General features: G+C 34.4%; 1 protein-coding gene across 5 annotated transcripts in view; it reads right to left on the bottom strand.

Annotated features, from left to right (window-relative positions):
- NUP93 (nucleoporin 93) overlaps window positions 1-15,788 on the bottom strand; it is a 122,177-nt gene that overhangs the window by 3,354 nt on the left and 103,035 nt on the right. For all 5 annotated transcript variants that reach the window (XM_074293473.1, XM_074293472.1, XM_074293477.1 and 2 more), the window contains 10 exons: window positions 14,613-14,778; window positions 14,124-14,217; window positions 13,249-13,440; window positions 11,970-12,096; window positions 11,787-11,859; window positions 11,370-11,414; window positions 10,165-10,281; window positions 9,407-9,525; window positions 1,425-1,542; window positions 1,019-1,102 (listed from right to left, as the gene is read on the bottom strand). In XM_074293473.1, coding sequence (XP_074149574.1) covers window positions 1,019-1,102; window positions 1,425-1,542; window positions 9,407-9,525; window positions 10,165-10,281; window positions 11,370-11,414; window positions 11,787-11,859; window positions 11,970-12,096; window positions 13,249-13,440; window positions 14,124-14,217; window positions 14,613-14,778 — 1,135 coding nt within the window. The remainder of the gene's footprint in view (window positions 1-1,018; window positions 1,103-1,424; window positions 1,543-9,406; window positions 9,526-10,164; window positions 10,282-11,369; window positions 11,415-11,786; window positions 11,860-11,969; window positions 12,097-13,248; window positions 13,441-14,123; window positions 14,218-14,612; window positions 14,779-15,788) is intronic.

Below are 15,788 nucleotides of genomic sequence, written 5' to 3'. Positions count from 1 at the left end.
TTGTAACCTCCAAGGTTGACATGTAATAAATGCTTAATAAAGATACCTGATTCACTGCATGATTAACTGTGTGACCTTAAGCAAATCATTTAACTTCTCCTGGTCTAAGTAATATAAAATCTATAAAATTAGAGAATTAGACAGATGATCTCTAAGGCCCTTTTATTTTTAAAATTCTCTACATTCTAAGCATTAATGAGGAATTTGGGGGGGGACATGGTTGGGGACACTCATAGTCTTCTTATCACAGGCCAGCCTTGGCCCCTTCTATTAAAAAAAGAACAGATCTTTTATGGATGTTTTTTTAAAAAAGAAAAAAACAAAGTTAAAATGGGGAAAATTCATAATACAAGTGAAATTGTTTCTCATACGTACTTAATTTTACACTAAATATTCTTTTGAAGGAACACAGACTAACTTGTGCATTTAAAACAGCACATAGCAATGACCAACTATGGCAGACTTAGCTCTTCTTGGCAATATAGGGATCCAGGAAAATTCCAAAACTCTATAGGAGAAATGACAATAAACTCCATTTACATATTCTATTTCTGTCCTTTCTACCTGATTGGAATATCTTCAGGTGGTTAGAAATAAGTTGACATCTGATAATAGCTTGCCTTAAGGCTTGCAAAGTGTTTTACATGCATTATCCCATTTGATCCTCTCAACAACTCTGGGAAGCAGGTGATAATATTATTCCTGTTCTACACATAAAGAAATTGAAGCCGAGAAACATTAAATTACCTGCTCAGGGTTACATAGCTTCTGACACAGGGTTGTAGAGTTTGAGGCAGGATTCTAATTCTTGTCTTTCTGACTCTAAGCCCCATAGTCCCCTCACTGTGCCATCTAATTGCCCCCAACACCAGAGTACTTAAATCAAATCCAATTAGATCAACACAGATCCCATTTACTTTAAGAGAACATGTATGACATATTGTAATGCTAGTTGCAACAAAACAAATCAAACTTTATAATGGGAGAAATGTCAAAGGAGAAAGAGAGAAGTGCATACTTCATCACTGAAGTTTCTGAAGGCAGCTACTCTTTCTTCCACACTTTCTTGATTCAGGGGCACAAGTTTCAGGCGATCAATTATCTAAAAAGAAAAAAAAAAAAACAGAACATGGATGAAACATTTTTGCTATTTCATTTTTTCCATATTAAAATCATGGAAATAATTCTAAAACGTGCCTAAAGGTTATTCTTTTTCTTTTTTTTTACATATTAAAAAATTCTAATTTTATCTTACTGAAACAAAATGAAAATTTGGAGATTTAAAAATATCTCTCAAGTATGAGACTGAAAAAAATGAAATTCCATATATGTCTTAAACAAGTGACTTGGTAGCATTTTATTTGTTTTGGGGTTTTCAAAGGCATTTGCTACTTTCTACTTTCAATAAAGCTCATCAAACTTACATCAAAGGCCCTGTCAATGTGACCACAATGATACTCGTCAAAAAATGTAATCAAGTCTAACAGAAGATAGAATGTGGAGTCAACGAATTTGTTTGCACTTATTCCCTGAGCTCTGTACCTGAAAGACACAAAAAAAAAAAAAAAAAAAAAAAAAAAAGTTTATAATTTTAGTAGTAAATTAGCAAATAAATCCCACTAAAAAAAAAAACAAAAAACCCACAAACCACTAACATGATTTAAATAGCAAACAAACAACCTGGATATGTGGTATAAATTTGTTGATACATTTGGTTTGAACCCCATACATTTTAATATGCATAAAGTGTGACTCTTCAAACAATAATAATAGTTCTGGTGAAAAATTCTTAAGGAACAAAACATGCTTAATTTATTAAATGATCCAAAACGTCACCGGAGACTCTTTGGTACACTGCCATTTCTATCTTTCTTTTTTTTTTTTTTTTAAAACATATATGGCTAAGGAGCAAATTTACTACCTAGAAAAATTTCACAAATAAATTTTCCATTAGGTCTTAAATAAAAACAAAAATGAAACATTCTCTCTTAATCCAGCCAATCAACAAGCATTTATTAAGTATCTAATTTATAGGGCACTTGGACAGATGCTATGAGAAATACACAATTTGGAACAATTAGCCCCTCTCCCTTGAAGTTTACAGTTAGTTTGAAAGTTAAGCTACAGTATGAAAAGATAAAAAAGAGAAACAAAATTGTAAAGTGATATTTTCCCCATGTATTAAAAAAAACATGGTGTATTTGTGCTTGAAACACTGGCCACCATACATCATGGTAAATATTGGAAAAGGTCCAAATAGAGGAACTAAAAAGACTAAGGTGATACATGGGTGATCATTATCATATGACAGTTCACATATAATGAAAGAGTAAACATATTTTAAGTCTTTAATCTCAAAAGGCAAAGAAGGAAAAGGACTATGTCTGAAGTCTATAAAGAAGATATATAAGATGGATACCCAATTCTGGAACATCAGATGGATATTTCATATTTCCGAAATGAGATAAAAACTTCTAAGTGTTAAATTTAGGGCATATAAAAATATTTCTACTTTGTCCACTAATGGAACTCCATTCCAAGGCATGGTATGGATTGAAAATAAAACCAACTTTAAAAAAAGATTCAGATATGTTCACAGATGACAAAATACAGAATTTTAGAGGAGGCAGAGAGACCTTAGAGTTAATTTAGTTCAATCCTTCTATGTTTACAGCAGGGGATTAGGGGAAACCAGGGAAGTTTTATGAGATCAACCCTATAAAATAATTTTTATGTTCCTAAAATGGCATCTATAAGCATAAGGCTTGCAAATAAAATTCAGACAAGAACAATTAAATATCAAAATACTTTTAAAGTATAGCATAATACTTTTGCCTCTTAAGGAAACCCATGATAATTTATGGGCATTTAGGGAAACTAGACTTTCTCAATACATGAACAAATTATTATATACTGCCATAGGTATGAGTTCACTGGAGAACTAGTAGCTATAATCAGTGCTTGATCTGTCTAATGAATCTTAGGACAATTTTTGGTGGGTTAAAAATATAGTTTGGCACCAGTAAGTGTGGATCACCTTCCAACACATAGGTTTTATTTTGAGACCATAGTCATGCCCCAGAACAAGTGCTGAAACAAGCAGAATAAACTGCAGATCTCTCAAGACCAATTCAGTTGAGTCCATTTTGAAGGGCAAAAAAGTAGACTGCACACTCACACATACACATACACATACACATAATCACACAAAGAGGCAGAAGTCATAGGGAAAACACAAAGTAAGATATTAGACTTGGGTCATGTCCCAGCTAGTTGGAAGAACAACATAACAAAGAACTGTAAGAGCCAAAAGTAAAAGGAGCATCAAGAATGAATCATGCAGTATCAAAGCAACTGGTTCCACTTCATATTTCAATCTAGTTTTTCTAAACCAATTCAACTCAATTTAATCATAACACTCTCCCTTTATCCCCATTTCCCAAATCATTACTTTCTAAGACAGGAAGGCAGGCAGACAGATACACATATATACCACTCTTCATGTTTTGCTGGCACTGAGGGCAAAACTCTTTTTTATTGCCCACACATGGATTCTGGTTCCAGTCCCAGGATGCAGTCTGAAGCTGAGGAAGAGCATAAGCACACCAGAGCTTGTGGTTACAGTAGACTGGGGATGGTCATAGTTACAGGGCAGAAAAGAGTCACTCACAGACCAGAACACAGGTAAAAGAGTAAACCCACCTTTCCTCATATCACAATTCCTTGGAAAACCTGAAAACTTTCATGCTCCCAGATCTAGCTCTCAAAACAGCTACACAAAGAACCTGATCCTTGGGACGTGATTCCTCCACTCTGGGGAGTAAAGTCCAACTTTAACATAAAGTTAAAAATCAAGAAATAAGCCAGGAAAATCAGCTAACAACAACAAAAAAAATCCTGATCCTGATCAAAATTACTATGGTGACAAAAAAGATCAAAACAAACTTAGAAGAAGACAACAAAGTCAAAACTCCTATATCCAAAGCTTCCAAGAAAAATATGAATTGGTCTCAGAATCAAAAAGAACTCATGAAAGAAGTAAAAACGGATGTCAAAACTCAAATAAGAGATAGGAAAAATTGGGAAAAGAAACGAGAGTGATATAAGAAAATAATGAAAAAAGTTAACAGCTTGGTAAAGGAGGCATCAAAAATACTGAAGAAAATAAATAATACTTCAAAAAACAAAACAGACCAAATGTTTTAAAAGGTACAGAAATTCAATGAAGAGAAAAATGCCTTAAAAAGCAGAACTAAACAAACAGAAAAAGATATGAAAACATTCAATGAAAAGAAGAGAAGAGTTCCTTAAAATATAGAATTGGTCAAATAAAAATGGAGGTACAAAAGCTTCCTGAAAAAAATAAGTTTTTAAAAATTAGAATTGGGTAAGTGAAAACTAATGACTATGAGACATCAAGAAACAATAAAACAAAGCAAAAAAAAAAAAAATGAAAGTCATGATCAAAAAAAGATAGATATCATCTTTCAAGATTTTATCAAGGAAAACTGTCCTAATGTCCTAGAACCAAAAATAAAACTTCCAGGAATATTATAGCTCAATGCTAGATTTCTCAGATCAAGAAGACGATATTACAAGGGCCAGAAAGAAACAATTCAAATATTATGGAATCATAGAATATAAGGTTCAGTAGCTTCTACATTAAAAGATCAGAGAGGTTAGAATATGGGCAATGGAACGATGATTACAACCAAGAATTACCTACCCAGCTAAATTGAAAATAATCCTTCAGGGCAACAAATGGTCATTCAATGAAACAGATTATTTTCACACATTCTTGATGAAAAAAAAAAATCAGAGCTAAAAAGAAATTCTGACTTTTAAAAACAAGATTGAAGAGAAGCATAAAAAGAGAAACAGGAAAGAGAAATTATAGAGGACTCAGTAAGAGTAAACTGTTTATATTTCATCACGGGAAAATCAGTAAATTGTAAATTCCTAAGACCTTTTCATTATTAGGGCAGTCAGAAAGAGAGTACATTGACAAGAGAGCATGGATTTGAGTCGAAAATGATGGAATGATTATTTAAAAAATCAAATTAATGGTGAAAAAGAGGAATGTACTAGGAGAAGGAAAAGAGATAGAAGGGGGTAAATTATTTCATATAAATGAGGTATAAAAGAGTTTTTACAGCGGAGAAGAAGATGAGAGTATACAGGGAATAGTGTATGAATTTTTACTCTCATCAGAACTGGCTCGGAGGGAATAATGTACACACTCAGCTGGTTATAGAAATGTATCTTACACCACAGGAAAGCAGGAGGGGAAGGGGATAAGAAGAGGGGTTGGGTTAATAAACATAAAGGTGTATTAGGAGAGTTGGTAGTCAGAAGCAAACAAATTTTAGGATAGAGAGGGTAAAAGGAAAGAATAAGGTAAATAAGGATGGAGGGAAATACATAGTAAACATAACTGTGAAAATTTTTTACAAGTTTCTCAACTTATTTCTCAAATATATAGAGAACTGGTTAAACTTAGAGAAATAAGAGCCATTCCCTAATTGATAAATGGGCAAAGGATATGAAAAGGCAGCTTTCAGAAAAAGTAATCAAAAGACAGAGAAAGAAAGGAGAGAGAGAATTTGGAATTCAAATTTTAAAAAATGTTGAAATTGTTTTCATGTTTAATTGGGGAAAAACAAAATGTATAAAAAATAAACAAAAGTACACAAAGAGACAAGGGTAAAGTAAAAGAAGTTATTCTGCGGGAACAGGATCAAAACTTCATGAACTAAACCTTACAATACCCTATCTACTGGCAAATAATTGGGTTTGTTTTTTTGCAAGGAGAGATTAAATTGCAGAACAGCAAAGTACATAAATGGGGAAAGGAAAAGAAGAACTAGAGGACAAATGTGATGCATTCCAGTAAACTTATTTCCCTCTTTTCTTTCCCTATGTTTCAATCCCATTGCCCCCACTATTCTCCTGTAGTCCCTCCTCTTCCTGAAAGACTTCAAGAGTTATTTTTCCATGAAGGGAGGGAAATAAGTTTACTGGTGAGAGGGGCTCCAACAAAGAGCCTTTCTATGGGAGAAGAGAGATATTATATAATAGGAGATGAAGACCTTACAATGGAATCTGCAGGAATTTGATGCTTAATATAGATGATTACTTTCCAGTTTCAATGGTCAGGTGTCACAATGGGCATGACACCACCAAAAAGAACCTAAAAGTATCTCCGAAGATCAAAAAGCCTTAGGTAAGAAACCAAAGACTACAGGAGTCTAGTCAAGTTTTCTCACTGTTAGTTAGTCTTAAATGCTAGGAATACAAGAAATTCAAAAAAAGTCCCTGATCTCAAGAAGTTCACAGTCTAATGGAAATAAAAATATATTAATTAGGGACATACAACACACACACACACAATCTGTAATCTCAGAGGGAAAGGTATTAACAATGGAGACACCCAAGGAAAGCTTCCTGCAAGACATAAGATTTGAGCTAAAGAAACTTTTGGAAATTAAGAAGCAAAAAAGAGAAGGAAGAGCATCTTAAAGAGAGGACATCTCTAGGAGGAACTGAAGCAAAGCAAGGGAGCAGGTGGTGATAATTAAGTAAACTAAGGAAAGGGAACACTGGGAGAAGCACCAACACATGCTGAAGTCTCATAGTATGAGGACAGGAATTGACAGGGAGAGAAAGAATTTAAGTCAGGCTTTGAACTCATTAAGGAAAAAAAACCAGAATGTCCCCAAGGGTAAAGGGATAAGTTGTAAATCTATAATGACCAAGATAATCTATACTAAGCAATATGCTAGGCTAATATAAACCACAAAGAAAAAAGGATTGCTGAGTGATACTGGCAGAAGGAATATGGAAGAAATACTTGGAAAGAATAAGTCTGATTCCCTGCACTAAACCAGTAACTAAAGTAAGTCTTTACTTTACTTAAAGAGGATAAGATAAAACTACAGTCCCTATTAGAAAGAATGGCAAGGAAAGTAGTATTATCAAAAGGGTACAACAGCTCAATGAATGTTTAAGATGGAAGGAAAAAAAACAAGAGAGAAAGAGGATTAAGAAGAAAGGAAGTTTGTTAATTATGGAGAAGACATTCCAGAGGGCACAGTGGAGAAATGATGGGGAATTCTAAAGTGAGGCATTGAGTACGGCAGTATTGAGGTAGTTAGAATTATGGAAGTGGGCAGCTGGAAATAGAGAAGAGAGTTTGTCAGTTGGGTTTTCAGAATCATGGGGAGGATGAAAGGTTATAGGGTTGAGAGTATGCTAACTGCTGAAGAATAGTGCAGGCAAAGTATCAGGGATGAAAAAGGCATGAAATAAGATTGTTCAAGGTCCTTCCTCCAGTACTATCTTCATAGCAGGAGGTAGTGTAATGTCCTGTGAGATTCCCTAGAGGCCTGTTTCACAAAATGCAGGACCAAGAAGCAAAGGAGCTCTTTTAGGAAGCTGTCATGCCAAGCCTCCACTGAAGAACACCTTGGATGTGGTGGATGGTGAATGGCAAGGTTTTGTCCTAGGACAGGTCAATATTGAAGAAGATCCTGGAGTAGGATCAACAGAAGTCAGAAGTAGGTGACAACATCTTGCCACCTGGGGTAGGGTGATTGTATCATTTGCCACTGAAGGCAAGGGATGTTGAAGAGCAAAATTATTTGGGAACAGAATATCTGTCTTAAAAAGTGGTTCTCAAGAACATAATTTATATTTCTAGATCACAGGTTAAAAATACATGGGTGAGATGCTTAGTCAGGGATAGAGTAAATGTATCTTTCTAACTAACACATAGGTAGAGTAAAGATTCAAAAAGATCGTGGCACACTAGAACACTGGACTGAATTTAATGAGATGAAATTCAGTAAGGAAATAAATGTAAAGTCTTACACTTGGATTAAAAAATTAATTTAATTAAAAAGCTAAAAATTAGTGCAAGATGATAAAGGCACATTTAATCAGAGGTTTTTTTCTGAAACAATAACAACAAAAAAGATCTGGGGATTTTATTGGACTATAAACTCAATATAAGTCAGCAGTATAATGTGGTAGCCAAAAAAAACAAAAACAAAAAAACAAAAACAAAAACAAAAAACTAATGAAGTCTTGTATAACTTTAAGACAGGCATAACTTCCACGAGTGAAGAGGTAATAGTAACAATGTTCTACCCTTGTCAGATCATATAATGAGTACTATATTCAGTTTAAGAGGCCAGGGTTTTAAGAAGGACACAGATCAAGATGGTCAAAGGCCCTAAATTTATGTCATCTAAGGAGCAGCTTAAGAAGTAGGGATCTTTAGCCTAGAAGAGACTATTCAGAAGAGGTATCATAACTGTCTTTAAATATCTGAAAGTCTATTATGAAGAAGTTTTACTGCATACCAGAACTGGAAGCAAAGGGAGAAGCTGCAGAGAAATAAATTTAGGCTTCATGATAGGAAAAATGTCTTAATAATTAAGAATTGTACAGGAGCAGCTAGGTGGCACAATAGATAGAGCACCAGCCCTGAAATCAGAAGGACCTGAATTCAATATTTCCTGGCTGTGTGACTCTGGGCAAATCACTTAAGTCCAATTGCCCCAGCAAATAAATAAATAAATAAAAATAATAATTAGAGCTGTTCAAAAGTAGAATGGGTTCCCTTGAAAGAAGTGAATTCTTTATTAGAAGGCTTCAAGTAGCAGATGGATAATCACTGGTTAAGCATATTATGGTAGAGATTCTTTCAGAGAAGAACTGGATTTAGGAGACTGTCAAAATCCCTTTTCCAAATTTGAAATTCTGTAATTCTATGATAGGGAAAAAAACTCCAACAACTATGTTAAAAAGAGTATCAAAAGTTCTTGCAGATTTAGTTCATTGCTGTGCCAAGTCTACAAACTTGCAAAGACTTGGTGCCCTTTGTGAAAACATCAACATTTTACCCAGATTAGTGCTAATTACATTTCTGTTGTGCCAAACCAATCTATGCAAGGTCAAGAACATGGCCTTTGAGCTTTGGTATTTAAGACTTGCAGACTCTTTCAGCTGTTTACTTAAAACTTAGAAAGAGCAATAGGCTAAAAGTTAGCTTCGACTCTCAGGTCAGCTATCAGTTGCCACATTGTCTTGGATATGTCACTTCATCTCTGAAAGCCTACATTTCTTCACTTGTGAAATAAGGATAATAGTTGTACTACCTATCAAAAAGACAGCAAGGGAAAGTAGAGTGAAAATTGAATCTGGAATCAGAAAGACCTGGGTTTGAATACAACACAAAATATACTATGTAAAAGTGAGCTACTATCATTATTTCATTGATCTACTGTAAGGAAAGGGCATTGTGCAATATAAAATGATAAGTAAGTATAAGCTGCTAGCATTACCACCACCACCACCACCACCACCACCACCACCATCATCATTATTTTGTTATTGTAATTACCGTTCTGCGATGGAAAGTGCCATGTTCTTCAGCCTCTCTTTATTGGACTGAGGAGTACTGATCTGGGGAACGACTGGACTGAGCAACTTGTTCATCAGCTCTAGAACCTTGTCTGCATTCTGTCAAATATATATTTTTAAAAAGAGACCCCCCAAAAAACAACCAATGTGACCAAAAATGCACATACTGGATTTATATGAATGTATCAAATGACTCAGTATGCAATTACATTCACTCTTATTCACCCCTTCTTGAATTACCATAGAATTTAATCCTTAAAATTTACCCTTAACCATTGAGTGATCATACGTTTTCATATGAAAGTATCTCTCACATTCCTACAAAGCCTTATTTTGTTATGTACCATGTACTGCGAATCCATATTAGCTGGTACAGAAAATGTTAAGAGCTTGACATATTTCTCATGAAGAAACTTCATGGTCTAAATCTGACAAATATTTAACTTGCTACCAAATGATATTACTATTAGATGCTTGAAGGACGTACTTTCAATAAATTGTTCTGTCAACTGGAAACACCTAATGGACAAAAACAATTCTGTAAAATGGGAATTTCATTATCACTAGGGTCATTAACTGCCTAAGCACTATGAGAAAACAGCTCAATGCGGAGTGTTCATTAATATTCTGGTGATGGTACAATTCTTAAAAGATCAAGTTAATAGTCTAGTGAAAATGTGCATCCTATTTCAATAGAGCAACAGATATATTAAGTGAAAAGAACAGTATATATTTTACCTTTGCAAGGTCATAAAGTTTTGCAGCTTCTTCAAATAATCCTTTATTTTCTGCCACTGAAGCCACTTTGTTGATAATGGGCTTTGTGTCACTGGTAAACTTATCTATAACTCCAGGCTGACAAGAAAAATAGGGGAGAGGAAAAGCACACACAGAGCTATTGTTTTCAAAACAGAGAGAAATCTGGGATAAGGAGAAAGGAGAGAGTTAAACTAAAAATGTTTTACCCATGGCAATGAATATAGTTAGTTATACTGAAGAGTATAGATTTCTACAGGAACATATGCTGGAGGCCACATCAAAATATGAAAGGTGTTTATGAGAAATGCTGTCATCTAAGTAGACAAAATTGATTCAATAACATACAGAGAAGTCAGCAAAATCTTGGTGGTTTCTAGCTTTAAAAATGAGCTACATAGCAAGTAAAAAACCTACTGATGCCAGAACTTTGGGGAACAAAGAAAATCAAAACATTTAGGAGAGTGATCTCTCAAAGAATTGAATTTGCTTTTACAAAACAAATGGCAATGAAATTTGAATGAAATGAAATTTGGTGCTGAGAAATCACTGCCTCCACATAAACAACTAAATATAATCATAGAAAAGGCCTCATGAAGAGTATTACATTAAAAGACTTTTATTTTCTAGAAAACCCAAGTTCAATGAGGTTAGTTTTCTAGTAAAGATTAAATAAAAAAGCTTTGTTCCTCTATTTACTTTGGATAACAACATTCATTATACTAGATTATCAAGGTCTTGATGTATGAATAAGTGTGTTAGGGAATGATAAAGCTTATTGATCTAATTTTTTCTGGACAAGAATGAATTTTGGGGTCTTCAAAGATTTCTTTATAAAAGAAAATTTTAAAAACTAAATTTTTCTATTTGGAAGATAAGGTCTATCATCCAATCTTTTCTTTCAGCAAATTTCCTAGTCAAAGTCTTCTCATCTCCAGAAATTGAAGGTGTGAAGAGATTAAGTGTCCTTTTTACTTCAAAAGAATATTACAAAGGTAAATCTGTATATTAGATATAAAGATATCTATACCAAGGTCATAATTTTGAGCCTGTTGTTATTTTTTCTTTTTCTTTGCCTCTGCTTGACAACTGAGATGTCTGAGTAGATTTAGAAACTAAACTATGTTTTTTAAATGCATATCTTTGACAATTAAAAAAATTTAGAAGGATATGTTTTACTTACTCACCTTTCTACTTCCATCATTCTCTAGTTTCCCAAGAATCATATCAAACTAGAGAAGCAAATAAACAAATAACACAATTCAATTAATAAAAATATTGTTATTTGAAGGACAAAAAATAGATGACAATAAGAGGGAAGTAGGAGGAAATGTCAAAAATACTACAATTAAATTTTTTGTTATTACTATTTGAAGGCAGCAGTAAATATTTCACTATCAAGATCATTCTGGAGGGAATTCATATAGTATTTTAAGATTATATGATTTTAAGGTCCTTTCTAACTCTCAGACTATGATGCAAATGAAATATACCCAAAAAAATTATTCTGTGTGCATCATATTCACATATCAATCACACGGAAATATAGAAGAAATGCAAATATATTAACATGCTTTTGAGCATGAGAAATAAAAGGCTCATACCTCTCGACTTTCTATTACAAGTTCACTAACACAGCGCAAAAACATGTTTTCTCCTTGACTATCTTTTTCATCCCTGTAACAGAACAAATGTAAACAATATTCTTTAATGAATTTGAGGCCTTTAATAGTTATTCAAAGAACTATGTAATGAAAGTTATTCAAAATAGCTGTTCAATTTCTTGCCTGAGAAAGTAAAAGTACTGCAATGCTTCTCTTGGGTCTGTTGACTCAAATTTCCGGGTATAGAGCATTAAAAGACGAACAAAATTAAGACGCCTTACACAAGGAGGGTCGCCAGCCTCATGACTTACTACAAGAAATAGAAGAGGTCAAAACATATTCCTTAATGAATCACAGAACTATAGAGTCACATATATGGAAACTAAAGCTCAATGGATCAAGTATTTTATAAAACAAAGTTCTACACAAAAATACTCTACTTCAAGATCAGTCATCATTCTGGAGTCTGTTCTTTGTCTTGTTCCCGGGCTCCTGGATGATCTTAATTCCTTGCTTAGTATCTTGGCAAATCTGAATACTGGAAGCTAAATCAATAATAAGCTTTTCTACATGTCTGCTTTATCCTGTGTTTTCTTTCTTTCAAGTGGAAAGGTAGAAAGGGGAAAAATGCATTTCTTGATCACAGAAGACTTTTTAAAGAAAATAAAATGATGGAGTTTTTAAAAAACAAACCAGGGTTCCAGTTTCTTCTGATATAAAATGAAGATAATGAAGACTATTTTGGTACTAAAAATCATGTTGTACTACTATGCTTCATATATGAAGATAATCCATGATGTTACTTTTCCAAAAGCAGTAAAAGGCTCCTAGAGTCCTTCATCACCATACTCTACAATTTGGATACAGATAGCATGAATGAGACATGGCTAACCAGGATTTGGTTAGCAGTCTGAAATCACTGGAAAAAGAAGTTCATGATCTCACTGGAATTGTGCCTTGACTAGCATAGAATTTGTCCACCCACACATACAATGTCTATTATGTGCAATGTGCACATAATAAATATATAATAATTGCACATAATAAATGTGCAATGTAGGTAGGTACTGGAGGATTTACAAAGATACCTCAGCTGTGGCCCTTGCCCTCAAAGGACTTTTAGTCTAGAAGGAAAAATAAAGTACATACAGGTAAACAATTTACATCATATTGTGGTACATGTATAAGAAGAGTACAAACTGCTATAGTTAATGCTAGTAACATGTAAAAAAAATGTGTAAGTATATGAGGTTATATGAATGCTAGGAGAAAAATGCAAATTCTAATCATCCAGGGACCCATTGAGAACATAGTCACTTTAAAATGACTTTTATCCCCTCCCTTCCATTCCTATAAAAAGAGAGTGGGTACAGTGATACTCTTATCATTGACATCAATAGGGATTAACAATGATTCACAAACTGCTTTTACTCTCTTCACATTCCAGTGCAGTAGTACTTACAAAGCTGTGCACTCTGGCCAGATGATTTCAAGAGAAGCTTTAGCTCAAACAGAACCAGTGCTACATGAACAGCATGGCAGCGTAGGCGCTCCACACGGAAGAGAAAAGCAATTGCAGCTTCAAACTGTGCTGTCAGGAAGAGCACTTGGAAGTACAGAAAAGGCTGCTGGTTGACAGCAAAATGGGATTCCCCTGGAAAGATAGGGAGTTAGATTGCCATTCTTACAAAAGTTGTTTTTTTTCATAGATTTTACCCCATGTAACTGCAAATAACTATGTCACAGTGCCCTAATTCAATTTGCTGGAGTTACAAGATGACTTGGCTACAATGGATTGATAAACTGAGATAGTAACAATGTTGTATGTACCTTGGAAAGTAACAAGCAAATAGGAATGGCAGTAAGAATCACAGAAACCACCCATGAGGGAACACAGAGGAAAAACTCTCCCCTCCAGACATGTCTTCCAAAAGGAATCACATGGTTGCCTAACAAGGATTGTTCAAGAAGGAGAGAAAGGAAAGTTTCAAAGATGCCTTGTTGTAAGCTTTAAACTCATCCAAGGCAGACCTCTCAAATTGTGAGCAAAACAGAGAAAAGAGAAATATTCTTCATAAATTGTCCAATAATAGCACCATAACTAATATTGCTCAAAGAAACAATCACTCAAGATAATAAGATTTTTATTATATGGCTACTAGTTTATAGACTAACAAAATCACTTATACTGTAATTATAGAGTTAAGTACTTGAGGCCTCTGAAAGTAATTGAGAATTATACTGAGCCAGGGGAAAAATTTTTTTTAGACTTCAAAGACTATTGAAAATATGGAAAATGCCCCCCACAAATAATAATGTGTGTTCAATAGCTCTTACCATAGTCTTCCAACAATTGCTTCTGGAACTGTGATAAAGTAAGTCTATCTTGGGGAGAGCTGGTGCCATCATCTTCAAAACATACTTGATTCAACTAAATCCCCAAAAGAAACATTCATTTTTAAAACTTCTCAAATCAGAGAATGGATGTTATGCAATTGTGTCTACCTTGGAAAGCTGGCCATTACTATGATGGTTATGGTTACCCATCAATATACAATCATACAACAAAAAATTGGACCAGCACAGATCTGCTGTCTCTGCTGACCATGCACAACACCAACTGTCTGATTATCTTATTGCTCTGCCCTCCCACCCCACTACCCTATTAAGGAGCTAAATGTCTCAGAGGCACAAAGTAGAGCCAGCCAATTAAAGAACCTCCAGTTTTAAGTAATTTCCTAGATGCAAATACTTGCACTCATGTACATATACGTACCTCCTATAGTCCCCCAAATTCCCACCATACCACCAAAAACATCAACCTGCCTTTAACCAAAGGTAATCCTCTGTTTTATCAGCCACTTCACTCTGATTATCAGTGACATCACATCTGCCAAGGATACAATAAACGGCTCTTTTGTAAGGGTCGGTGTTGTTTCTAAGGGCACGTCGATAATGGAGACGAAGCTTATTTTCAGTGGCAGGGGACAATCTAAAGATTTAAAAATGGACATATGCATAAAAACTCATGGGAAAATTCTTGAGAGTATTTGAAAACTACTTGAGAGTAGTTGAAAAAAACACAACTTGAATACTTCAATAAAAATAAATGAGGACTTTTGAAAATATATAAAAGCATGTTCAAACAAAGCTTTTGAGGTGGCTACCTAGTGAGAACTCCAAGAAAGCACTTTTAGGCTCCTGTAAATGTACAAACTCATAGAGTCCTAGGAGGCTGTCCAATTTTACACTAGAGAAGCACAATTTCTGATTATTATTTTTAAAATTTTATTAAAGCTTTTTATTTACAAAACATATGCATGGGTAATTTTTCAGCATTGACCCTTGCAAAACTTTCTGCTCCAAATTTTTCCCCTTTCCCCCACTCCCTTCCCTAGATGGCAGGTAGTCTAATACATGTTAAATATGTTAAAATATGTTAAATCTAATATCTATATATACATATTTATACAGTTATCTTGCTGCACAAGAAAAATCGGGTAAAGAAGGGAAAAAAAAACCTGAGAAAGAAAACAAAATGCAAGCAAACATCAACAGAAAAAGTGAAGATGCTATGTTGTGGTCCACACTCATTTCCCACAATCCTCTCTCTGAGTGTAGATGGCTCTTTTCATCAATGAACAATTGGAACTGGTTTGAATCATCTTATTATTGAAGATAGCCCCATTCAAAGTGAAAATAGTATCAATTATGGGACTGATGATGGTCTGTACATCTATTGTCCCAGGACAAGACTTGCTAAAGTTGGCTATCCCTAGAAGACTGAGCATGACATAACACATTTGATCCCCCCCCCCAAATTATTGCAATTCATTAAACAGTCCTCCAAGACACAGAGGGGATACAATCTTCATTAGTCTATTGAGTACTCAGGCCCATAAATCACAAATCCTTGAAGGCCTGGAGAACTTATTTGAGTAAGCCTTTATTAAGTATTCATGTTACAGTAGGTTCTGGATAGTTGTTGAGGATATAAAGGAA

This window comes from Sminthopsis crassicaudata, chromosome 2, assembly GCF_048593235.1.
Source record: "Sminthopsis crassicaudata isolate SCR6 chromosome 2, ASM4859323v1, whole genome shotgun sequence".
Taxonomy (NCBI): Eukaryota; Metazoa; Chordata; class Mammalia; order Dasyuromorphia; family Dasyuridae; genus Sminthopsis; species Sminthopsis crassicaudata.
Note: the sequence above shows the minus strand (reverse complement) of the source record. Positions and strands in the feature narration are given on the sequence as shown.